Source organism: Anas acuta, chromosome 10, assembly GCF_963932015.1.
Source record: "Anas acuta chromosome 10, bAnaAcu1.1, whole genome shotgun sequence".
Classification (NCBI taxonomy): domain Eukaryota; kingdom Metazoa; phylum Chordata; class Aves; order Anseriformes; family Anatidae; genus Anas; species Anas acuta.
Genome location: NC_088988.1, coordinates 1719083 through 1743381, shown reverse-complemented (window position 1 = coordinate 1743381; position 24299 = coordinate 1719083). Strand labels below are relative to the sequence as shown.

Here is a 24299-nt window from a genome sequence, read left to right as displayed (position 1 = left end):
TGCCCGGGGTGCACCCAGCTTGCGGAGCAGGAGGGGGCTGCCTGGTGCTGGGTGCGCTCACCTCGGCTGCTCAGAATCGCAGATTTTGGTTAAAAAGGTGGAAGAAGCAGCAGGGAGGTGCCCATCCTTCGTCCTGCTGGCTGTGATGCCCCAAGGAAGCCTCCTCCAGCACCCTGCTTGCAGCCAGCCCCCCTCCCAGCCCTGGGGGCTCACGGGGGGGGGTTTAAACCCAGCACAGAGACTGTGGGGTGAGGTTGGCTCCCGTTTGCTACTGGGACCCCAAAATCTTCCTCCTGCCTGCAAGGCACCGCTCCAAAGCCAGCAGTCACACCAAGGGGGGGCTCTCCGTGCCCGCCCAGGCGAAGGCAGCGTCCCCACGTTCCCTGATGTCACCCCTTGGCCTCGCACGCTGCCAGCCCTGGCACCGGCGGGGCTCGCGCTCCCTTCCCCGGTGAGCAGCTGCTTTTCCACAGCTCTTCGGGGTGGAACCGATTTTTCCCCTCTCTGCCTCGCAGCGGGGACCCGCAGCCTCGTGCCAAGAATGCGCCCGGCTCCATGCAGGGGCTGGCTGTAAATCCCAGTGCCCTGGGGTAGGTTTCTCCCCGGGGGAACGATGTTTGATGTTCCTCAGTGCTCCCTGAAGCACTGAAGTGGCTTTTTAGGAAAAAGGGATAAAAATAGCCCCCATGGTCCTGACAGCTGGGAGCACGGGGCTGGGTGCGCTCCATCCCCGGCACAGGGAAATTATTTCCATGAAAGCCCACCAGGATCAGCCTGGGTGCCCCCCCCTGCAGCCAGAGATCAGCGCCAGGTGGGGAGAAAAAAAATACCTGGAAGGATCAAATCCTGCCTCCCTGCTTAGTGTTTCCTTCCAAGCGTTTGGGGTTTGTGGGGAGCGCACACCACAGCCTCCACTGATGGCTCAGGACCAGAGGGAGATGCTCAGGGGGGTACGGAGCTTCAGCTACAGCAAGGAGAGAGCTCTGAGACCGTTTAGAAAAAATAAAAAGAAGTCGAGGTTTATTTTACCAGTGGGTTCAGCCCCTGCTGAGGCGGGGCTGCAGGCTGTGCTGTGTTCAGTGGTGCAAATTTTGGCACGCTGAGTCCTGCCTGCTCTTGGGGTTGACCCGAACCACGCGATGGGGAGCTCTGCTGAGCCCTCCTCAGTCCATCACGCTGCCTCAGCTGGTGCTTTGGCAGCTTTTCCTCCGGGGGCAGGTACATCAGGTCACCCCGAGACAAATCATCACCTTGTGCCCACCTTCTGAGTTTTTTAGGAACCCCTTGAAAGGAGGCTGGCCACGTACGGCTCAAACAACAGCACGTGCTGGGCCCCAAAAAGCTCTCAGCCCTGCCCTGCCTCAGCAGCAACATTTTCACTTTGGTATCCTAAAAAATAATAATAATAAAAAAAAATAATCTACCCCTTTGTGGTCTCCCTCCCCCCGGCAGTCTGTTCCCTATCTCCAGCGGGATGAACCCAAAAAAGGATCCGTGCGCTGAATACGCTTTGATCTGTGGCTTGGAAAATGACTGGGACTTACTCTCGTGGAGCATCTGGATGGAGTTCAGACCCAAACTGTAGGTTTTGCCCTGCCCACCCCCTCGTGGCATCAAGCCAGAGACAACTCCAACGCAGGAGGAGGGGTCCAGGGCTGGCAGCGAGCACCCTGCAGCCTCCGTCCGCAGCCTGAGCCTCAGTCGTACTGGAGCAGGGAGAAGAAGGGGACGGACTCGAGCTTTTCCACCCCTTTCAGGAATTTTAGCTCTATGATCACCAGGCACTCCAGGATCTCCGCCTTCAGCCTCCTCACCAGCTCGCAGGCTGCCCGCATCGTACCTGCAGGACACAGAGGGGTCAGCAGCAACCGCAGGCAGCCCCAAAGCGCGTTCCTGCGCCGCGCGCAGCCCAAATTTTAGCACCCACAACGATTTTAAACACCACAGGCATTGCAACAAGGGAAAGGGCAGGAGCAAAGCGTTTTGGGGTGGCAGTTTCCATGCACAACGTCTCGGTTAAATCACTCCCCGGGGGAAATCAGGGTGATCACAGGCAGACCCGCACATGGAGCTCTCGTGCGCGTTCCCCGTGCCCTCCGCCCGCGTTTCGCTCACCTCCAGTTGCAAGCAAATCATCCACGATTACGACTTTCTGCCCCGGTTCCACGGCGTCGCTCTGGATTTCAAGTGCAGCCTGCAGGGTGGAAAGAGCAGCCTCATTTTAGCCTTGCCTCCCAGAGAAACACCTCCCACACGGCTGGGAACGCGGACACGTCTCCAGCCTTAGCGCTCAGCACCTACAGCCCCGAAACGCACGCTCCAAGAGTGCTGGAGCGGGGAAAAGCTGCAGGCACGTCCTTTGTCGGATGAATTTGGGGCTTTACCCAAACAGATCTTGTGCGTAGTGGCAGCGTGGAGCTCCTGCTGCTGTTAGTTACCAGCCATAGCGGGTTACGGGGCCTAGGGCTCTGCGATCCCAAAAGGGGTGCGGTGTTACGGGGTGAGCGCCCGGCCCCGAAGCCATGCAGTGAAGGCATTTACCCAGAGCACTTACTGGAAGAGGGGGAGCTCGATGGTCATGCCCTTGAATTCAAGCCAGAGAAAGCAATTTAGCACCGACTCTTATCCCACATCCTGCCCCCCCCCCCAAAAAAAAAACCCACAGCACGGCTCGCTGACACCAACCCCGGGTGCGTGGCGTGGAGACAAAGCCCTGGGGAGCTCCCAAAATTTGTGCCATGCCCCTGGGCTCAGCACCCATCGGGGCTGGCCGGGGTATCCTCCACCAGCCTCATCGCCCCCTCCACTCACAGCCCCCACCACAGCCTGGAAAACCCTTTTTCCCCCCCCGGGCGTTACCTCGCCATACTCCAGGGTGTACGAGACGGACTCGGTCGGCCCGGGAAGCTTCCCCTTTTTTCGGATGGGCACGAAGCCCACCCCCAGCCTCTGAGCCAGAGGGGGGCCTATGAGGAAGCCGCGGGAGTCCAGACCTGGGGGGCAGAGCAGGAAGAATTCAGCAGAACCAACACCTGAGAGGCACCGTGCGACACCGGGAGCACTTTGTCCCCATGGGGTTTGAGACGTGCACCACGGCACCGTGCTCACCCAGACGGGCTGCTGGGGACCCGTGGGGCACGGCAGTGACACCCCCAGCAGCTCAGCAGCCCTTTTTGCCTCCCTCCCAGCTCTTTAGAGCAGCAAAGCTCAGCTCAGCCCCGCTATCAGTCCGGCCACGCACCCAGGGACTTTGCACCTCCAGGGGCAGAGCCTGGTTATCAGGAGCCACTTGGCCAGGTTTGGTTGAGGCTCCCCGAGCCCTGGGCTATCGCCCAGCCCAAGCAGCACCTTCCGGAGCACTTTTCATTCTCAGTCTCCTTAAAACGCGTGCTGCAGAGCGTTATCACCACAAAGCCTGTTTCAGTTGGCTCGATAAAACCCTCCGAGAAGGAAAACATGCTGGAAACAGGAGCCCCGTGCCCTGGGGACTGCGTGAGACCTTCCAGGCATGGCACACCGGGTTTCGGTGCTCAGTGAATGCCTCTTTGCTTATTGAGGGAAGGAGCGAGTTACAAAACTGGCACTGAAGCACCATCAGATGACGTCTGCCACATCCCAAACCAGTATTTCAGGAAACCACGGTACTGGGGCAAGGGTAGAGCCCCTGCTGGTGTTCCCTACGCTACAGGCTGTAATTCGGATGACACCCAAGGGCTCCGAGATCTCCTGGCCCCTCGGGGAGGCGTCTCCCCACACCGACCACCCGGGCAGCACCGTGCTCTGCCCCGGGGAACACCCACCTGCAATGAAGTCGATGGGGGGCAAAGATGTCCTCAGGTGATCTTCCAGCAGATCAATCAGAGCCCTGAAGGCCACGGGATCCTTCAGCAAGGGGCTGATGTCTCTGCAAAGACAGGAAGGGCGCTTAGCCAGCACCCAGAGGTGCACGTGGTGGAGCTGCTGCACCCAGGGGAAGCGTGCCCAGCAGACACGGGGGAAGACGGGTAGCGGAGCTGCTGCAGAGGCATCTGTGGTTTCCTGGGGAGGGACCAAAACCCCAGCCACGAAGCAAGCCCAGACCTGCCATGCTGCTGAATCACCCCTTAAGCAGCTCCTTGCTCCATCCCCAGCCCCTTTCCTCCCTCCCCAGCCCCTTTCCTCCCTCCCCAGCCCCTTATTCTCCCTCCCCAGCCCCTTATTCTCCATCCCCAGCCCCTTTCCTCCATCCCCAGCCCCTTTCCTCCCTCCCCAACCCTATTACTCCCTCCCCAGGCCCTTTCCTCCATCCCCTTTCCTCCATCCCCTTTTCTCCACCCCCTGCTCTCCTACTCCATCCCCAACCCTATTCTTCCATTCCCAGGCCCCCTGCTCCATCTCCAGCCCCTCTCCTCCAACCCCTGCCCCATCCCCAGCCCTTTATCCTCCCCCCCAACCCCTTTATCCTCCCCCCCAGCCCAGCCACGCACCGGAACAGCACTCCGGGCACGGGGAAGTCGGGGAAGGAGCGCACCCGTGCGCGCACAGCCCTCAGCCTCTCCTCCATTGCCTCCCCAGCACTGCGCAGCCGCCGCCGATTGCAGGCGGTGCCCCCTCCCGGAGCCTTCCCCGGTGCGGCTGCGCCGCGATCGGGCCGGATTTCCCCGGAATCGGGGCTGGGTTTTCCCCGGGGTCCCGGCCCCAGCGCCCCCCGGTGCGCCCCGGTGCGCCCCAGGGCGCGCAGCCCCTGCCCGCCGTGCCCGGGATCCGGCGCACCGAGACCCTCCGGAGGGGGTCCCGTGCCCAAAAGAGCCCCTGCAGCCCCTTCCCCCTGCTCGGTTACCACCTTTTTTTTTTTTTTTTGGGCTGGATTATTTTGCTTTTTCTGTCTCCCATGTTTTTTTAAAGCCTGTGGTTTGGGTTGGCAGTGGGGGAGATAAGCGGCTCAGCATTGGTGGGGCAGGTCAGGGTGCTCCCCGCTCCCCGTGTTCTCCTGCACCCTGCGCTGCGGTTGGGAGCCCTAAAGGACGGTTCCACATCTCCTGGGGCAGCAGCTGGGGCTTGGATCTGCTCCAGGCGCAGCTGGGCACAGCCCCTGCTGCAGCAAAGGTCCCGCAAGGGCAGAGCTGGGTGCCCGCTGCTGGGAGCTGCGTGGGGACAACTGGGCTCCACGTCCCTGGGGACAGCCAGGGGACAACTCAGCTCCACGTCCCCTGGGACAGCCGTTAGGGCCCGTCTGTGGTGTGTGTCCCACGGGGTGATGAGCCAGAAGCTGCTGTTCTGCAGTGATTTGGTGCAGACCCCAAAGGTTGGGTGCTGAGGGCTGTGAGCGGGGTAAGGGACACAACGTCCTTCCCCTGCTCCATCTGGATCAGTCCCCAAAACACCCTGCGGGTCCCCCCAGCACCCTGCAGGTCCTCCCAGCTCCCAGACGAGGTCTGGCACAGCAGGAGCACCCGACAGGAGGGGAAGGTGGCCTGCTCCACACCTCATCTGCCATGGGCTTGGGCACATCTCACCGTTTGTGGGGCACCCAATCCTGCCTGCCCCCCCTACACATCCCATCCCGTGCCAGCCTCCGGTTCTTTGCTCGCTGCTGCCGAATCCTCCACTGCTCTGTTTCCTTCCCACTCCATCTGTAGGTGGCTGTGGGTCTCTTTGTCCTGCTGGCACAGGGCACCTGCGTAAGGGACGGCTGCTGAGGAACCATCCGAAGGTCGGAGCAGTTCCCTCTCGCCAGGCTCTCTTGCCAGAGCCAGCCCACACAGGTCAGCGTGCCTCCTTTCCCAACCATTCCCTCCCGAAGTAAGATTTTCCCTGAAGTCAGATTATCTCTCTGGCACCAGAAGAATCCCGACAGCTGTTCCAGAGAAGCAGCCACGGATGAGGCACGCGGCCGTCCACTGGAACGGGGGCTTCGCCGCGGCCGTGCTCCCACGGACCTGGAAGGGATTTTCTTGTGAGCTTCCCAAACACAACACCGGACAGCGAGCTAGGCCAGCAGCTCCTCGTCTTCCTGGCGGCTGGAAGCGATGGAATTACTCTGCCTACCCATGGAAACGAGGAAGGAGATGGGACAGGGCCCTTCTGCAGCCTCCCGGAGCACCAAGCCAGGCAGCCCTGCCTTCTGCTCGCACCCCTGGAGGAGCTGGGGGCTTCATCATGTGTTTTTTTTTTTTTTAAATGCAACTGAATTCATTTTTGTCACCCTCCTAGGCAGCCACCACCATTATTAGCAGCCACCACCAGGTTTTCTAAGCGAGGTTCCCGGGCTCTGTGCTTCCTGACCCCACCAAACCAGCAGCTCTCACCAGCACGGGCTGCCGAGGGCTCCCACCGCTCCCTTGGCATCCCAAAGCTGGGCGAAGGAGGAGCTGGGGGGAATCTCCAACACCTCAGTCCTGCCAGAAAGAGGATCGCTGATCTAGTGGGAGACATCCCTAGGGGTTGGCACGAGGTGATCTGTAAGGTCCCTTCCACCCCGAACCGTCCCGTGAGAGGTTACACCAAGTCCTGCTTGTAAGGCTTCAGCTGCCAGGAGTGACCTCCCACGCCAGCTCGGGTTTAAAACCTCTCCTCAAACCTTTTGTCACGACTTCACCTCGTTAATCCCCCGTTTCGAAGGACTGCGCCTACCGGCACGGACTGGTTTTAACATCGGAGCTAAATGAGTTTCCCTGTAATTGTTCAACCTTTCAAACAGCAGCACTGACTCCTACTGCAGTTTCCATCCGAAAAAAAAGAACTTTCCTAGAACCAATTTCCAAATGTGATGTCAAAGGACTCCAGTTCTGGAATATCACCCGGGAGGTGTCAGCATCCGCTTGCGGCTCGGGGAGGTTCAGGGCTGCTCGGTGCCTGCCAGGGAACCGCAGCCTCGTAGCTGGACCCCCCCCACGGCTCCAGGGCAGGGGAAACGCCGTCCTTGCCTCTCCTTCTGATGCAGCGATGAAAAGTGCTTTGGGATCCTGCTGGGAGAGATGGTACTGAGGTTATGAGCACAGAATGGGGTGCGTGAAGGCTGGGGAGCTAATTCTTACCCCGGCAGTCAGCAGGGCTGTGCTGAGCACGGAAGTTTCTGTTCCGTCAGGGGGGGTTTTAGAAACTTCAGCGTGAAGTGGAACAAAGTGCCCGAAATTTCAACACGCCTCGCAAGGGGAAACGGGAACTCAACTTTCCTCTCGAATCCGCTGGAACGCTTGATTTCAATTTCAGCTTGAGAAACGCATGCACTTTAAAACCTTTTTTTTTTTTTTTTTTTTTTTTTTAAATCAAATTTTGAAATATCTTATTTCAACAGCCCAAGAATGCGGCTCCCCAGCCAGCTCCCCGGACCGACGCTCCAGCTCCGAGCAGCGAGCTTCGTTCCCCCAGTAGAGGCAAAGGCACCGCCAGCCAGCTCTGCCCGTCCACAGCATCCTCGCCCCGCACCCCCTGCCCGCTGCAGGAGGCAGGATCAGGCCCTGGGAGAAGGCACGGAGCTCGTCTCCCTTCCCCAGGCAGCCAGGAGGGGGTTTGGAGCCCGATCCAGAGCAAATGGATTTGGCACGCATTTCTGCCCCCATCCCTTTCGGATGGGAATGGCCCCGCCAGCCCCCGTATCGCCCAGAAGGGTGTTAAGTGACTCCAGGAGGGAAAAAGGCAGAGAGAATCACACATCAGCTGCCAGATTGGCTCTCGAGAAGCTGCATGGCAGAGGTTTTTCTGCTCTTCTAAGCGACCGCAGGCTTTTGGCTAGGGCTCCCCCTTTATTTAGGATTTATATAATCCGAACTAGACTTCGAGCAACAACAAAACTCTAAACTGCAGCAGGGGATACGAAGAAAACCAGCAAGTAGGGGCTTCTCGCCGTGTCTAAAATAGACATTTTCCAGCGAAAAGAAGGGACCTAAAAATGGGATTTCAGTTCTTCCCCTGCAGTTGCTCTTTAATACTAACAGTTTAATTCAAGAGGCACCACCGTGTCGCTTTCTGATAACAAATGAAAAACACCAAACAGCCTCAGAAAACAAAAGCAAAAGTTTTTTTCCAAGTATTAAAACTGTTAAGAAAAACGGCAAACAAGGCACTCCAGCTGCAAAACAGTTATTTGGATACGAAGAAGCACTCGGAGTAACTCTTAGAGCGCAGGCTGTAAAGCTTCCCAGTGCCGAGGACCACAGCAGGATCCCTGGGGAGAGATTCTCAGAGATTCTCCTCCAGCGGTGCTGGAGAGGCCGCTTGCAGCTCTGCCCCGAGCTGCCTCCCAGCACTGGCTCCCCCCCAGGTCCCCGAGTGTAACCATTCTCACCTCCAAACATTTTCCTTCAGCTGCTGGAATTACTTCGCGTGACGACCGCGGAGATGCCCTCGGCGGAAGGAGGAGCGCTCTCAAACCTCCAGGAGAGCTTGGTCTCAGCTGCCTCGCTTTGCACAAAGCCAGGAGGCTTTTGGAAGCCGTCCACCACGGCTGGGCAAGGCTCGATTCGGCAGGTCCTGAGAGCTGCGAGCGCCAAGCTTGCCAAGCTCCTGCATGGCAGCCACCGTCTCCAGTTCCACAACCTCCTTCTCGGCACCATTAATTCCACTTCCTTCAGTAAAAGCCCGCTGTCATCCTCAACACTTGCCCGAAAACTCAGTCCCCAGACACTGCGAAAGGTTTTATTAGCAACCACGGCGCATCTCCCGCTCTTGTTCTGCTCCGAACTTTCCCATTTTCACTTTTCAAGCCGCGCTCCCCGGCTCCGCAGTTGAAATGCAAAGGCGAGTTATCTCTCATCGCTGCACTCAATGCTGCTTGAAGGGCATTAACCTCGGCTCTAAGTATTTGGAATTGATCTTCTGCTTTCCAATTCCACTCTTCAGATCCCCCAAATTGTCGGTCCGCGGGGACTAATTTGCCACCGAAATAATCCATTTGTCGCTGCCGGTTTTTAAATCAGGGCTGCGTTTTTGCAGCCACAGACTGTAAATGCAGGGGGACTTTGGCCGCGATTATTAGTTACATCAATTTCAGAAGCTTCTCCGCGTGGAGGGCTGGATGATAGCATAGCCTCAGGGCCAGAGGAGGGAGACTCGCTCAGCTAATTGGAAATTAGAGGCCGGAGAGGAATTCCTTGGACTCTCAGCCCGAGCAGATATTAAGCTTTCAGCATTTCGGAGACGCATTTAAATACAAAGGAAGGAATGCCACAAAGAAGTAGTTGAGCTGACATCATCTTCCCCTCTGCCCCTATATCTTGCAGCTCGGGGAAGGAAGCCACCGCTGTCGGTCAGCAAATCCTGCCAGACCCACAGCGATCGTGTGCGCAACCCCTGGGATGCCAAAACCTTCCCCAGCACGGGATGCCCCCAAAACGGGACCACCTGCGGATCAGGGGCTCTGGGTTAATTATTGAGGGCAGATGTGGGAACACGTGCTGGCTGCCTTGTCCCCCAGGGTGTGCCTGGGGGGCTTTTAGCTGCCCCCCAGCAGAGCTGCAGGCTGCCAGGCATTTCTCCCTGCGGCTCTGCTGCTGTTGGCAGCCACTCGGTGCCCTGGTCCCCACACCAGCCTCCCAATTGTGCTCGGGCAGCTGTGTGGGCTGCGAAATTGATCCAGGGTAAAAATAATACAGGGAAAACAAAACAAGATATTTTTAACCCGAGTCAGTCCCATGACCTGCAAGGCACATCCGTGAATCCACCCCGAAGCAGGGTGTCCGTCAGTTGTTTTACAGGTGCGTGCAGACAAACCGTATCGTGCGCTGCTGATAAGTTAATTTATTTATCATCGGTTCCTCATCTCACAGCTTTAAAATCTGTACATCTTTGGGAAAGGAACGGACTTAAAATTCCTAGCCATCCAGCTGTAAAACTACTACGCTTATTTAATTTTTCTTCATGCGAAGCTTTGATCTTTTATAATAAATGAACACGAAGCAGATGAGTCAACAAGCACCGGGTCGGCTCTGTGGCAGCAGCCAGCCTTCGAAGCGCAAAGTTTACACCCAGCACCTATGCACCGAGCGCCTGTATCAGCAGGGGATGATGATTTTGGGTGCTGGGAAACCAGACAAACACCGAGCAGGCTGAGAACAGGACGGCTTGTCCGAGCAAGCCCTGCAGACGGGGCGAAAAGCCTTAGCTGCAAACCTGCAAGCTGGGAAAAAGAAAAGAATGAAGCAGCAGGCAGGGGAAATGGGGCAACAGGAGCTCAGTATGCTCACAGTGTGCACGCTGCAAGAGGTAAGAAGGAGAAACGTGTCCAGGCTAGTGCTCTGGTGAGCTGTGAGCCTGTGCTGGGATCTCTCAAAAAGCAGCAGACGGAAAGACAAAGCGCTGGTGCAGTTTGCAGCAGGCACGGGCAGAGCAATGCGAGAGCTGCCAGCAGTTCTCAGGAAGCTGCAGTGACGGACTCCCTCCTCTGGTGGGATCTTTATCTGCTGATAACAGGGCTCTGAACGCGTCTCTGTGACACAAGCACTAACGCAGAGGAGGCTCAGACCCTGAAAATGGAAAGCTGGGGGTTTCGTGTGGGCTCCTGTGCGGACAGACACACAGCGGCTGCCAGCCCTCCTGCCAAACAGCACCACCAGGGACAGGGGGAGCTGAGCCTCAAAACTAATGACACCATGCCAAAACGGGGAGAAATGTTATGAGGGAACTGAAAAACGCCTTGAGATGCCAGCGGGGACAAGGCAGAGCAGCTAAGACGTTTGGACTGCAAACAAATGTCAGCTGCAGATGAGCAGGCAGCGAGGTTGCGAGGGGCTGGCAGCCGGCACTGCTGGCTGGGAGGCTGATGGATGGGGTGCGAGGAGCTGACTCAGGGGCTGTGCTCATTGCAATCCTACAGGATTATCCAGCTCCATCAGATGTACACGAGGAATTACCGCCGAGGAGATTACAGGTAGCAGAAATCATGGGAACGGGGAGAAAGCGTTCGGGATTACAGGGCAGGTAGGAACACAAAGTGGAGGAATGCAGCGGTTAACACAAACTCTCAGCACGTCTCACGCCAGCCCCAGGCTTTGCTTGGGGTGGAAACAGGACTGTTTAGACTCCCAAGGCAGCAAAATGCCACGCAGAAAGGGCATGTGTCCTGTCTCAAACACAGCAGGGCTGGAAGTGGACCCGTCACTGGTGCAAACGGCGCGTTCATGATTGCTTCTGGCCATTCTTGCAGTCCCTGCAATAACCTGGCTGGGTTCTGCCCAATAAATGTTTATTAGCAGTAGTGAGGAGTGTGAAAACGGCTCAAAATCAGAGGAGAAATTTGCAACGTGGAGTTATGCGAAGAATTTGCATTTACCGTGAACTCTGTTTAGAGAAGTGCTGCGCCCAGGCCCTGGAAAGTTTGCACAAGGAGAATTCCTCAGAGAGCACAGACTGCAAACAGGGTCAAGAGTTAACAGCTGGTGTAAACGGGCATTTCTGAGCCTGCAGTTGGCTGGGCCCAGATCATGAGGCCAGAAGCGTGACTTAAACCATATTTGGACCCAGATTTTTGGAAACGAAGAAACCCCTTTAACTGAACAACTGCCCCGCAGCTCCCCAAGAACATGCTGCGTGCCATCGACAAGGCAATACTTAGAGGAGCACTATCTTCAAATTTCTTTACAACTTGACCTAGAGAACGTTTGCAGCTACAGATGGCACGAACGCAGGGTGTTTGTTGTCCCTGGAGCCAACCCCTTGGTCAAGAACAGGAGGGAGCACTTGTGGGCACTCAGCGATGCTCAGCAGTAAAGCTGCACCCAGTACTTGCAGATTTAGGAAGAACGGGGAAAAACAGGTTGGTGTCCAAAAGAGTGCACAATGGAAATCAAAAGTTAAAACAACAAGCGACAGGCAAAGAAAACACGGGGAGTTTGGGCAGGGTTTTCTGGCTACTGTACGTTTCCTGCACCCCGTGGCCACTGCTGGGGCATCCGCATGAGCGCTGATTTGAGAGGTTGGGTGGAAGGAGCCAGAGGAAAGGTGCATCCGTGGTGTTTCTGGGCTAACAGCAAAGTTGTGCTTGTCCAGAGAGCTTTTAGAGTTGAAGTAGTCCTCACTGAGAATTTACCATTTACGGAAAGAACTAAAACAAGAGAGGAGTACAGGCTAAACCCTGAGCACTAGCAGTATAAACACTGGCCCTTTTGGAAGAGCAAATGATGGTATCACACATACATCACACCCTTCCTGTGTAAACAGGAGTGCCAACATGAGAAGACATGCATTGTAAACGCCGTGTCCAGCTGGTTATGGCTTTTCTGAGTAGCTCCTGAGGGCTGCATAAAAGGTCAATGAGGCCAAAAGCACTTCTTAGGATTCGACTCGGGTGGTTGCAGGCACTTCCCTAGTTTCTCACAGCCTGGGGGAGACCAATTCTGTTAGGAACAAACAAAATATAGAGAAAAATGAAGTCAAATGTTATATCAAGTGTGTGCTAAGCCCTATACCCTAAGTGACCCCTTTCAGTTCATCATAAGATGCTCTTATGTCCTCCTTGAAAGACAAAACCCGTCTCACAACTGATGCTGCTGGGCTCATCACATTTCCAACTCCAAATCCTGTTCACAAAGGCTTTAGGAAGGACTTCGAATGGTTACACAGCAGACGATTCCCTTTGCTGGGGTACCATGGGCTCTCCTGTACAAATGCAGCCTGCCAGGACTCTGGGGATTTCCTCTCTTTCTTGTAGGAGCAAACAGATCACGAGGTTTTGGTGGAACTCTGTTTCCCCATTTTGCCTTCAGAAATCTTGTATGGTCTTTCTCTGACCCTCTTCCTCTCCAGGTCTACCCATCCACGGGCGAGTTTTATCACTACTAAAGGTCTGCTCAGCCCTGACCCATCGCCTTCTATTTATTTTTTCAAGTCATTTACGTTTGCTTGGAATTAAATTCCTATGGAGGGAAAGGAAAGCTTAACCCCAGAAAAAACACTGGAGCAGGTTTCTGTTCCCTCTAGCTGACAACAGATGGCAGTGAGACACCAGCTATCTGCCAGGCACAGCAGCACACAGCGGAGACCTGGCGGAAGGGCTTCAGATGATTCAGGAGCAATTAATGCTGATTTCGAACTCTGCTCCTCAATTTTAAAATGCGCAAGCACCACTGGGAATTTCAGGTGCTTGACCACTCTGTAGAGGCAACAGAGATTCAAAGGAACAAAGAAAATATTAATTTTTTTTGGAAAAAACAGACTGCATCTGCTTCAGTTTCGCAGTCTAAGTCAGTTTTCGTGGATCAGGGCTGTAAGAGCCCCAAGGAGCTCCATCTCCACTGCTGGTGGGCTACGCTACGGATTGGGCAGCAGAATTTCAAAGACGTTTTGGGGCATGGCTTTAAGAAGTGATGGTTACATCCCAGCACCTCCCAAAGACAGGTTTAGGGTCCAACCAACCCCACCAATCCTGGTACTCCAAGAAGATTTGGTTACCTTTAGTTCTGGTCTCAAAAGGCAGACAATAATTTGGTGCCTGTTTATTTTAGTTTTGTGACTGCGTCATTGGCCAATTAGAAGTGTACGTCGAATAGAAAATTTGTGACCTAAAAAAGCTTCCTGCTGAGATTTGAACATTTCTACCGAGATTAGAGCATCACCCAGCCCACTGGGGAGGGCTCTCCCCCTCAGACAGCCTGAATGACCTGGTTTGATGCAGTCGTTAACCTCTTTTGCTTATAAATGGCAGGTACGACTGGCCGAGGCTCAGCCAGGACATTGCCACAGCCAAAGCAGAAGAAGCAGCTTGTGGTCTGGTGAGAGGAAAAGGCAAAACTTCTGCCCAGCTGAGAAAAGAACCAGGTATGTTCAGGGAGAAAACTGACCGTCAGCAGCCCCAAACTGAGAGCTGGGGGTTTGGGGTGAAAGTCCAGGAGATGTTTAGTGTGTGCCTACGCTTTACGAAGCAGTTTTGGAGCTGGAGTCCGCCCAGAAGAAATGTCCTTCCAGTGAGGGGCTCTGGCAGGCACTGGGGAGAGTCCCTGAACCCAGAAAGTCCCAGAGGTGCACAGAACAATGTTTGTTGAGGGAAATGTTGAATAACAAAATAACACAGGAACAATGGTACTTCAAATCTTTTTTGCTGCTTAACATCCAAAAATAAAAGATGTTACTGAACTAAAAAAGATCCTTGCCTTCTTACTGAACAGACAGCTCCACATTTTGCACTTTTCTATCTGTCTGGAGACAGACCCCAAGCAGCCGGTACTCACTGTTTGTTTGAGGAGATTATTTCGGTGTCAGGAAGCCTGTTACTATTTGGTGTCAGTCTTTACAGGCACATCCCCTTAAAACTACACAACCTCTTGTCATCCGACAGCTTTATCTCCTATGGACCAGCCAGGTTTTTTCCAGGTCCACAACAAAGCGAGTGGCGTTTGATAGGAAAGCTAAACTGTGACTTTCCAGTGTTTAATTCAAACTGGACTGCAGAACTGCAAACACTTTTGGCCTGCTTCAAGCCAGAAGGACTTGGGAAAAGACAGGCACAGGTGGACTTGGAGAGGACTGAGCTACACCAAAGATACTCGCTGATACAGCACAAAAAAAAAGACAGGAGGCTCTGTCTCAGTCCCACCACTCGAAATGTAGAGGACTTGTGAGATTTGCAGAGGGGGGACTAGAAGGGAGAAGTATCTGCAGTTGTCCATGCTGCGATATCTCCAAGGAAGTCACAGTTTATCACGGCGTGCTGATGGATTTAGCAGACACTGCCCATCCCTCCCCTCTGTGCAAGGACAGCCTCCTTCTTCATCCCTTCCCAACCTCAGGTGACGTTTTTAAATGCAAAATATAGCTTAAGATGAGATTTTTTTTGGATGTTTTAGCTACTCACCATGACGGCTTTGTCGCACACGTTGAGCTGTGGCACTCCTGGCACCATGGTCTCCTTGTGCTGCTGCACCACGGCAGAGATGCGCTCCATAACTCCTTGGTATTCTTCACTGGCAAAACTAGAACGTGAGCAAATGATGGAAGTTATTAGCGGGGCTTCCAGAATGCAACTGTTTGGAGACAGAGCATTGTTAAAGCGTCCACACCACTCAGCTACGTCAGCCTTTTTCTGGGCCATAGCAAAGGGGGAGAGCCTGTAAACACGCAGCCGACGCTAACCGCCCACGGGTCCGTGGGGGAATGAAGCATCTGAGCTGGCAAAATCCATCCTGGCTGGGCTTGGAGGCTGCGGGGCTGAGCTGCCCAGCCCGGGGGAGCACAGCACAGAGGCACGTGGCTCCCCGCGGATCATCAGCCTGGGGTTTCAGCTTGGAAATCTGCCTGCCCCACGGCCCCAAATGCCTGATTCCCTAGGGGATGCCATTAGCAAGGAAGGGTGTTGGGGTTGTGCCACGTGTGAGGTCACCCAGTTCTGGATGTTTTCACCCTCCACACTCTTTCGAGGGCTTTTCTGTAGCACGGAAGCATTTAGGGAAGGGAGTCAATGTCAATACTTGGTTTTTCAAGAGTGCTCTTAAGCAAAGGCTTTCAAACGCAACCACCCATTAGCCAGTAAAACTTCACAATCACCGAGTAAAAAGAACTAACGTTATGCAAACAGGAAGATGGAGAAGAATAGAAGTTACTTGTCCAAGACAAGAATACCTCCTCCGTTTCGCAACATCCACCCCGGGGTTCTGCCCCTCTACATTCTTCCATTTGGGCTTTATTATTCCAAGCTGGGACCCATCTGTCATGCTCCAAGCCCTCATACCACGTTATAAATTACCAGATTTGTATCCAAACTCTTACCCCGGTAGGCACTTGTCTAAGCAGTTCGGGGTGTACTCCGCTCATATTTCAAGTATTCCTAAAACGGAGGCCGGCTACCCAATGATCTCATTTTGCCCATCACGTTCGGAGCCACTTCAAAAACAGAGAGCGGCAAATTGCTTCTGAAGATAAAAGAGGAACAATGCAGCCTGGTCCTGACCTCAGGCTCCCTTTGCTTCCAGTCCAAGCTGGCCACCAGCCCCATACTCCGGCTAATTTCCTTCTTTAAAAAACAATCACATTTCGAAGCCCAGTAATGTGCCAACAGTTTCCAGTAAGCCCTATAAATATCGCATCTCGGCAGCCATCCAGGGAGAAGCTGATTGCGGGGATGGGCCTGAGCTTTGCTGATAGAGAAGCGGAAGGGAATTGGAAATGACAAGCTCGAGCAAACGAAGCTGTTGCTCTCACACCCAGCTGGCCGGATCCTGGTGGAGAGGCGATCACCAGGATCAGATCCCCGTGGATCACCCTAAAAGATTCCTGCTGCGAAGCTCCCGAATTTGCGCGCTCCTCTTCCCGTGCATCCCATACCTCAGCTCCCACGGCAGGCAGCTGAAAAAAGGAGGGCTGCAGAAGTTTGGGAGCTGCCAAAGACCATCTGTGACTCACGCCCTTGCTGAGGACACTCGAGGCAGCAGTGGCTTGGCTCAGCGAGGTGGGAGCGTTGCATCCTGGTGGCACAGTGGCCTTTCAGCTCGGCAAGATTTGATCTGGCAGCCCTGCGCTCGCATTTCAGACGTGCAGGATTGCCAGCGCAGCAGCACGCTTGGGAAAAAAAAAAAAATCAAAACAGATCCTTCAAAGAGGCGGAGAGCATTTCGAGCTAACCCTTGGTGACACACAGAGGATGGCCAACAGGGGAGAGCCTGCGTGCAAAGAGAAAAGGCAACAAAGGCAGGCACGCCGAGGGAGCGTACCCAAAATCAGGGCGAGTACCAGGGGTGCACGCAGCGTGTTGGACATGGGAGCTGCAGCCTGCTCTGCTGAGACCGGAGGAAACGGGGGTGTCACGGGCTTTATTTCAGAGCCTACATGGTCGAGGGATGTAAACGGTGACAAAACGTGGCTTAGGGAGACACGCGTGCTGCAGCGTTTTCAGATTTTCTAACGCACTTACTGTTTCGGGGTTGGGAAGCTCTTCCAAGCCCTAGCTAATCACACTTCATTAAAATCCTCGTATTAAGGATTAATGTGAATTAATACAGACTTCAATCAATTGTTAGAGTCTAACAGATATCTGATCAGTTAATGCCTTCTGCTGTTGCTCTTGTAGCCACCTAACGTGTTTATTTTTGTCACATACTCGTGTCATCTCTCCAGCGTTTAAGATCTTCTTTTGGAAGTGGACCCGTAAGATAGTGTTGCTGCTAACTAATTAAGCTCCACAGCATCTTTGCAAATATTTAAGTGCTAAAGAGCCCAATTTCATCCTTCGAAAGGGCTTTTCATACATACGAGTCCAAATTAGCTGTAATCTGGACAGACCACTGGAAAACACAGCTGTGGTCTGGATGAACGATAAACAACATGTTGTCATGACTGCTGGTTTTTGCTCCAAATATGCCAGTCCTGTTGCAGTGCAAAAAAAAAAATATATATAATCTTTTTGCTGTAATCTTGAATACCGCATTTATCCACAGCATTGTTGCTCATTAGCAACCTAAGCCACGTGAAGGCTGCAGCATAACAAAGTAGGCTCACGTCATTTAAATCAGCCTCTTGCTTTAATTCCTGTGTTGGGGATGCTCCTGGCTGTTTCAGCCAGCTCAGCAGCGACAGGAAATCTTGGCCTAACCTCAGCTCCTGGTGGTTTTGAACTGCTCTCCCCTGCAGCTCCTCCACTCGTAGATTATTTGAGCATTTAGCATAGGCTGAATGACTTCCCCAAAGCATGCTGGAAATGGCTTGGCACGTAGAAAAGACTTGCACTTCTCACATAAGCACAAAGCTGGCTCAAGCTAAAGAACATGTATAGATTATGCTCCGAGTCACACTGCTAACCTATAAACCTTGTCTCAGCAGGGCTTAACGTGCTCTTAAGCTGACTAAACCTGTTGACACTAGCTTAAAACGTATCCGATTGCAGCTGTCTTCCTGGTGTCCGAGTACACAGCGGTGACAGAGTGTGCCGTAAGGTGTCATTCAAGGCTGGGAGATCACCAAAAATTGGCTTCAGATGGCTCAGTTAATCACAGGAGCTGTGCCTCTCACCTAGAGGCACGTCTGGTCTCCGATTCCTGCAGGATGGCACTCACCCGAGGCTTGAATTTGCAGTGACACCGGAGCCAGCATCGAGACGAAACAGTGCTGGTGGCTTTTTTTTGCTGTTGAAGGGTCACAGCACTTGGAGAGTCCCCATTCCTCACTCTGAGGAGCTCAGATCTTGCTCAGACCAAGCTGTTGAGCTCCACAAATCCTCACAAGCCCCAACATTCACGCAATGTTCTGTGAATTATTTCCTGACTGCGTGCAGTGGGTTAAAGCTGTCTCCAGCCCTATGAAAGAAATGCGTTTCACGACAAAATCTGCAGGGGAAGAACGCCTTTAATCTGCATGTAAGATGGGGATAATTGCTTCATGGTAATCAGTCTGAGTTGTTAATGGAGACGAGAACCTCTCCTCTTCTTACACCAGAGCCCCATCCTTTCCTTGAGTGCATACGAACTGCAAGGGCAGGGCTTGCTGCATTCTCCACGACAAGAAAAGATAAAATTCTCTGTACAGGTGTTCAGGCATTATTGCCTGAGCGAGGATCCAGACCTCGCTGCCTCCAGGGCACGCCGCGTTTTCTATTTGAGCTCGACAATCCTGCGGAAGGAGAGCTGGGAATATCACTGCAAGAATGAGAGCGCAGCAGCGCGGGTGAGCAGGTGGCGTTGTGAGGAGTTTGCTCAAAGAGATCCCCCAGCGCACACAGAATTATTCCACGCTCAGAATGAGCGCGCGGGGTGGACAAAGTCCAGGGTCATTACACTAATTGACACTTTACCTCCGGGAAGTCTCTGGAGAGCCAATCAGGGCTGGATGGAGAGCACGGGGTCCCAGGCACAGGTGTGGCCTGCGCTTAGTTCATTTAGTGTAATTGTGCCTTGGCAATCTGCTCCCATCTCCTCCCTCGCCAAACAGCTCCGAGTGTAACCTGCTCGCCTATTAACCCCACCGTGCCCTCCGGTGAAATTCGGGTTTGGAAGGAGAAGGGTTTGTCTGACACCCTGATTCCGGTGTCGAAGCAGCGTCCCAGTCCTCTGCCTTTAGGTCTTCTGACATCCTGAGCTGCGAGGAGGAGGAGGACAGGGCGATTCTCCACCTAATGAATCCACCCAAACCACAGGAAATCAAAGAGCGCTTTCAGCATTTTTTAAATCTAGATCTTGATGTATTAATTTCTAGCTCTTCCTGATGATTCAGATAGGGGCACAACACCGTATCTCGGCCCCGGCAGTGACAGAACCACGTTATTATTCAGAAGAACGTACCTGTGGTTATTTTGCAGGGCAATTCACTGAAATCTCAACAGCAGCTTTCGGATTTGCAGATTTTCAGATTGACGTGAAGTCAGGGCAGAGCACAAAACTTGGCTAACGATTTGTGTATTTTAATTCCTTCTACACTGAATTATTTTAATTAAACTCTGGTTTTTAATTGTGAAATACTCATGCCCAGGCTCAGGTAATTTGGTTTTATCTGTTATCAGTGCTGTGAGGCTGCTCCGCAATACGGTATCCAAGTTTTGATCTTGTCCCATTACTCAGTCTTCCTCTGCTCCTCTTTTCTGTTATTAAATTTATCTGGAATGAAAAGTCTGTACAATAGATGACACAGACAACAGGTTTAGGACTCCAGAACATGGCAACGTGGAGAGAATCAAAGCCACAGAAAAAACGAAAAGGAATCAAATAGAAAAGCACAGGGCAGCCCATGCTGTAAGGCACCGGACAGCAGGATCATTGCTGAGGTTTTTTATCCACCGTTCCCCACGGTTTCCACAGTTGTAGTTCTCCTCGAAGCCACCTCTCCTGTGGCAGCAGTGAATTCGCTCCTGCAATGCAGCTGTTGCCATTTCCTTCTGTTTTCAACAAGATGAGGAGTCAGCATCTCCCCTGGGCAAAATTCCGGCTTTGTTACACTTTTTTTTTTTTTTTTTTCCTCCTGTTTTGCACCTTCTCTCTCTTTTCTCAACAGAGAGGTTTCTGCCCTGATGGGTAAGGTGAGACTGGCAGCTTTCCTATCAGATCCTTTCCCCTTTAGCTTCCCTTCAGGAGCTTCTCCCCGTCTTTTCTGGTTCCATAACCAGTGCAATTACCTCTCTGATGATTTTCAGGATTTTCCATCTGCTCAAAACAGGCACTTGTGAGCTCTTTTGTTAATTAATGTGTTCTAAAATCATTATGTTCATCAACCAAGCCTTATCGCTTCCATTTTTTTTTCTCTCCATAATAGTAAAATCTATTGCCCTAAGTAAAATATAGGTATTTTGACATTCACAATTTATTAAACTCGGTTCTGAGCAGAGCCAATAGTTCAAAGCAGAAGTCGCTATTAACCTGGAGTACCGGCAAGGCGTGAGCTGCACTTAATTGTTATCAAGGCTTTGTTTTGTACCTCTGGTGCAAACTGACGATTTCAGAGGTTTCTGTTATGAGCTCCTTTGGCAGCTTCGGAGTCTGACCCAAACTGCACTTTGTCCTTCCGTTCGTGTGGTGTCTTTTGGTAACTGTATTTTTAGCCATGCCAGATTTTGCTAGCTATTATTGCTTGTGCTCTTCCTGACTGGCACGGAGTATTTTACTAAAAGTGTATAAAACCAACAATATTTGACGTGGGTAGTAAAGCTGGCAACTGGTTGTGAAGCTACCAACAGGTAATTTGACTGAATTTCTCAAATACAGGTTGGATGGAGAAACAAATTCCCTGTGTGTTATTTAGGGGCCACACAATCCCCTGAACGTAACAGACTTTGGTGAAGAAAGGCAGTGATCAGATCTTTTAGCCCTGCATTCCGATAAATCTGGTACCAGAGGCACCCCACAGCTGGAGTGCTTTCATACGAAGAGAAAACCAAACAAACACTGCGTCTAGGGAAGAAGCAAAATACTGCTTAGGCTTACAGAAACACTTCTGCTTTGTGTGGTGCTTAACGCACAATCTCATTTAGATTTAAAAGTTGAGAGCTTACACAACAAACAAGCAAAAAAAAACCTTCTATCACACAGCCTACACAGATCTAGTCAATCTCCTGGATGACAAGACACACAAAGTTCACTTCTCTCTAGACAAGGACTAGATAACAAGGTAGCTTACTTATATAAGAGTTACATTATCATGTCTGGCAACCAAAAGAAAGATTATTTACCAGTAACCACCCTTCTTTGAAACAGACTGCCCACATATACCTTCAGATTGCAGGTGTTCTTATTCCAGGTACCTCTCCAGATGTCAATTTTTGCCTTATCAGTACCTGTAGACGTGTTCGTGCCCTACCTCATCCTGCAGCCATACAAACGTAGAGCTTGCCAAGCTCCTCTCACCTCCAGAACCCCACAATTATCAGAAGATTCCTTCTCCTTGCAGAAGAGAGGGGGATAAAAGCTTGGTAGTGGATGTCTCTGATGCTGATGGTGCACACGGGAGTCCTGAAGGTCAGCTCCAGGACAGGGATCCTGCCCCATGCAGACACTGAGGTGCTGATGTGAATATGCCTTGGGCAAGCTCAGGCAGCGTGAGAATTCATAACGTGCTCCTGGCACTGCTGTGAGCTCCGACTAACCACACGCAAAGCTGGTGGAGCTGTTGGGCTGCCGGGGTGAAGTCCCAAACCAGGCAGAGAAATGTCAGCAATTATCTTTTCGAGGCAACGGGGACCAACACAATTATGCCCCTTGGCAGCAGCCGAGATGCTGGAGGTGATCCAGCCCAAAACAGAGGGGCAGTAGCAGGAAGGAAGAGACATGCACAGGGATGCGTGCACGATCTTCCACGTCAAGGAACAGAAGAGCAGGGTGCCATATGGCCCCGGCCTGCCAGACGCGTCCTCAACATGATGACAGGGGCTGCCTGTAATTGCCTGACCATTTTTTTCCACCATATGAAAAGTGCTCCTGGGGGAGAGAAGCTTTTGCTGATAACGTTTCCAGGCAAACTCCAGGAAATCCAGCAAGCTGCGTCAGGAAGAGGAAGGACTTGTCCTGCTTCACCACGAGACCCAGAGAACTGAGAACTTGACGTGTTGTCCCTAGATCTCAAAGGGCTTGAATCTGCAGCGATCCCTTTAGTTCTCCAGGAAAGACTGAAAAAGCTAATCCCCACCTTCGGAGATGAACTGAAATCAAAGCCTTGAAAAAGCCACAAGGTACCTGGTGTCATGACCCAAAGCCTTTTCAAATGAGATTGCTTGAGTGTAAGCCAAGAGCATCGCCACAGCTGACTGATCTGATTGATTTCCAGGATGCCCTGGCTCTGAGATCTCCTAAAATCCTAAAAGGAGCCCAAATATATCAGCACCAGAATCTCTTTGGAGGTGTGTGAGACACCTGTCCTGCAGCTGAAGCAACGAAACCTCTTTACGGGTGGTTTTGCATGCGACCCTGTGCCAAGAGACATAACAGATGACTAAAATCATCTTAGGGAGAAGGAAAGGTAGCACTAAAATAAGGAATAAATAAATAAATAAATGATTGAAAGCAGACAGAGAAACAGAGGAAATCAGTGTACCGTGCTGCCTCTTCCCAGCCTTCAGAACAGCAGCAAAAATAAAATAACGAAACCCAGCGTGGATTTCACGAGGCAAAGCAGTAAAAGTAAATTAAATAGAAGAGAGAAAGGTACCAAGAAATCAGGGATGTGACACAATTTTTCCTAAATGCTTTGGCAACATAATGACTCTCCAGAGGAGCCACGCTGGTGGAAGAGCTGTACGATACAGCCTGTTCCTCCACGGCTGCCTGAGGACGAAGGGAGGAGCGGGGCCAACGTGGACTGCGAAGACACAAAAACCTCAGGCTGGAGCTGAAGCGATCCGAAAACAGCCAGCGTGTACGGACAGACAGATACATGCTTGGAGGGGAACGCTGGATTCCCTTCTGAGAAACATCAGTGTCGGGACTCCCAACAGGCTGGCTGCCAAGGGGGATAATTAAGCTAAATAAAAATACACAACAGAAACAGCTCCACAAATGAGGATAATTTAATTACCGCCTTGGATATAGGAGATCCACTTCCCATGAGTTTTCCACTGTGACCAGAGAGGAGACAATAGCAACATAACGTGCTGCAGAAAGGAAGATTCATTTACTAGAAGAAGCTTTCTATTACGGTCTGTATATTAAACAACATCGCAGCTCTCCACAATCGTGTATTCATCTTGGTAAAAAAAATTCAATCAAGGAAACAGCTTTGAGTGTCCAAAAAAATAATAATAAAAAAAAAAATCAATGAAGCTATATAAGAAGTGACTGCAGATATAACACTGGAATTTATTTCAATGCTCAGCCCACGGTGGCTGTAAGGAACAGCTAATAAGAGGGAAGCGTGTGTCCTGCAAACACCCTTTAAGCAAGATCTCCTCTCCCTCACATTTGGGAGAATTTGAGAGTACGCAAATAAGAGAAACTACAGTTTACTTAACGCTACCATTCGTTTGATTTTAGGAAAAAGAGGTCTTTCTCTATCCATCCATCTTCCTAAAATAAAATAGCTGTTAAACTGAATAGAGCATCATCTCATCTGGAATCTCAACCCAGTAGCATCATTTCACTGAGCTGAATTTAAAACACAGGAGCTGCAGAGTTGCTTTATTCATTAGTGCTGAAATGCAATAGAAAGCAAGAGCTAACGTGCTGGGCTTCTGAAGAGCTTTATACGCTGTATAATGTACCTCTAGGGTGCTCGTCTGTTAAGTGAGAGAGAAGTGAAAATATTTTTCCTCCCCTTCTCTCTCCAGTGAAAACACTTAGTGGACAGCACAGGCTCAGTTCTTTTGGAAGTAATGGAGCGAGTCTATCCACTCAATTATTTAAAACAGTTGAGTAATTGCAGCCCTGTCAGCTCCGAAAACATCTCTCTGGTAAAGCTGCTGCACAAAACCCTTTCTGCACAGGCAGGCAGAGCAGCACTGGTTTTCCCTTTATTTATTTCCACATTCCCTGAGGCAGGGCCACTAGCGAGGGACGAGGCTGAAGGCCTCTGGCTGCATCTTGTTCTGCCAGAGGGTAAAAGTGAAGCCAGCAGAAGGTGGGAGGGAGGTGGGGACACCTTGGCAGCTATTTTGGAGATGCCGGATTGATGTGTGGACTGCGCCAGCTGATGGCTACATAAATCCGTACAGAAATCTCTCAGGGCATGGTGTGTGCTGGAGATAAATATTACAATAGTAGGCTTATAGGAAAATGGATTTAGATAGCCAGGAGAGTCCAGAGAGGGAAAAGGATTGGGCAGAAAGTCCTCTTGCAAAGACGCTCTGGAGAAGCTCCTCTAGCAGGGGCTAGGAAATTGGAAGATTACCCAATTTGCCTGCCCAGATTCCAACGCAGCGTGTAGAAAAAACACCATGGCAAGAAAGATCACTAGATGCTTCTTCCCCAGCCCCAAAACACACTGGGAAT

The 24299-nt window shown here is 52.0% G+C and overlaps 2 protein-coding genes and 1 long non-coding RNA gene across 6 annotated transcripts in view; 1 reads left to right on the top strand and 2 right to left on the bottom strand.

The window, feature by feature from the left end:
• Nucleotides 1-992: 992 nt before the first annotated feature.
• On the bottom strand, nucleotides 993-4625 carry APRT (adenine phosphoribosyltransferase). Its single transcript, XM_068693921.1, has 5 exons — nucleotides 4467-4625; nucleotides 3801-3904; nucleotides 2860-2993; nucleotides 2116-2194; nucleotides 993-1840 (listed from the first exon to the last, which is right to left on the bottom strand). Exons 1-5 carry the CDS (start codon nucleotides 4541-4543, stop codon nucleotides 1698-1700), a joined length of 537 nt encoding a protein of 178 aa, XP_068550022.1. The 5' UTR covers nucleotides 4544-4625; the 3' UTR covers nucleotides 993-1697.
• Nucleotides 4626-4678: 53 nt separating this feature from the next.
• LOC137862178 (uncharacterized) lies at nucleotides 4679-10077 on the top strand. Its single transcript, XR_011100077.1, has 2 exons — nucleotides 4679-5744; nucleotides 5823-10077. It is a non-coding gene; the product is annotated as an uncharacterized lncRNA (long non-coding RNA).
• GALNS (galactosamine (N-acetyl)-6-sulfatase) overlaps nucleotides 7978-24299 on the bottom strand; it is a 46022-nt gene continuing 29700 nt past the window's right edge. For 3 of the 4 annotated variants that reach the window (XM_068693914.1, XM_068693918.1, XM_068693917.1), the window contains 2 exons: nucleotides 14765-14882; nucleotides 7978-12311 (listed from right to left, as the gene is read on the bottom strand). In XM_068693914.1, coding sequence (XP_068550015.1) covers nucleotides 12225-12311; nucleotides 14765-14882 — 205 coding nt within the window. In that variant the 3' untranslated portion in view covers nucleotides 7978-12224. Of the gene's footprint in view, nucleotides 12312-14764; nucleotides 14883-22864; nucleotides 23059-24299 lie in introns of those variants that run through there. The other variant, XM_068693916.1, reaches the window with a different exon arrangement.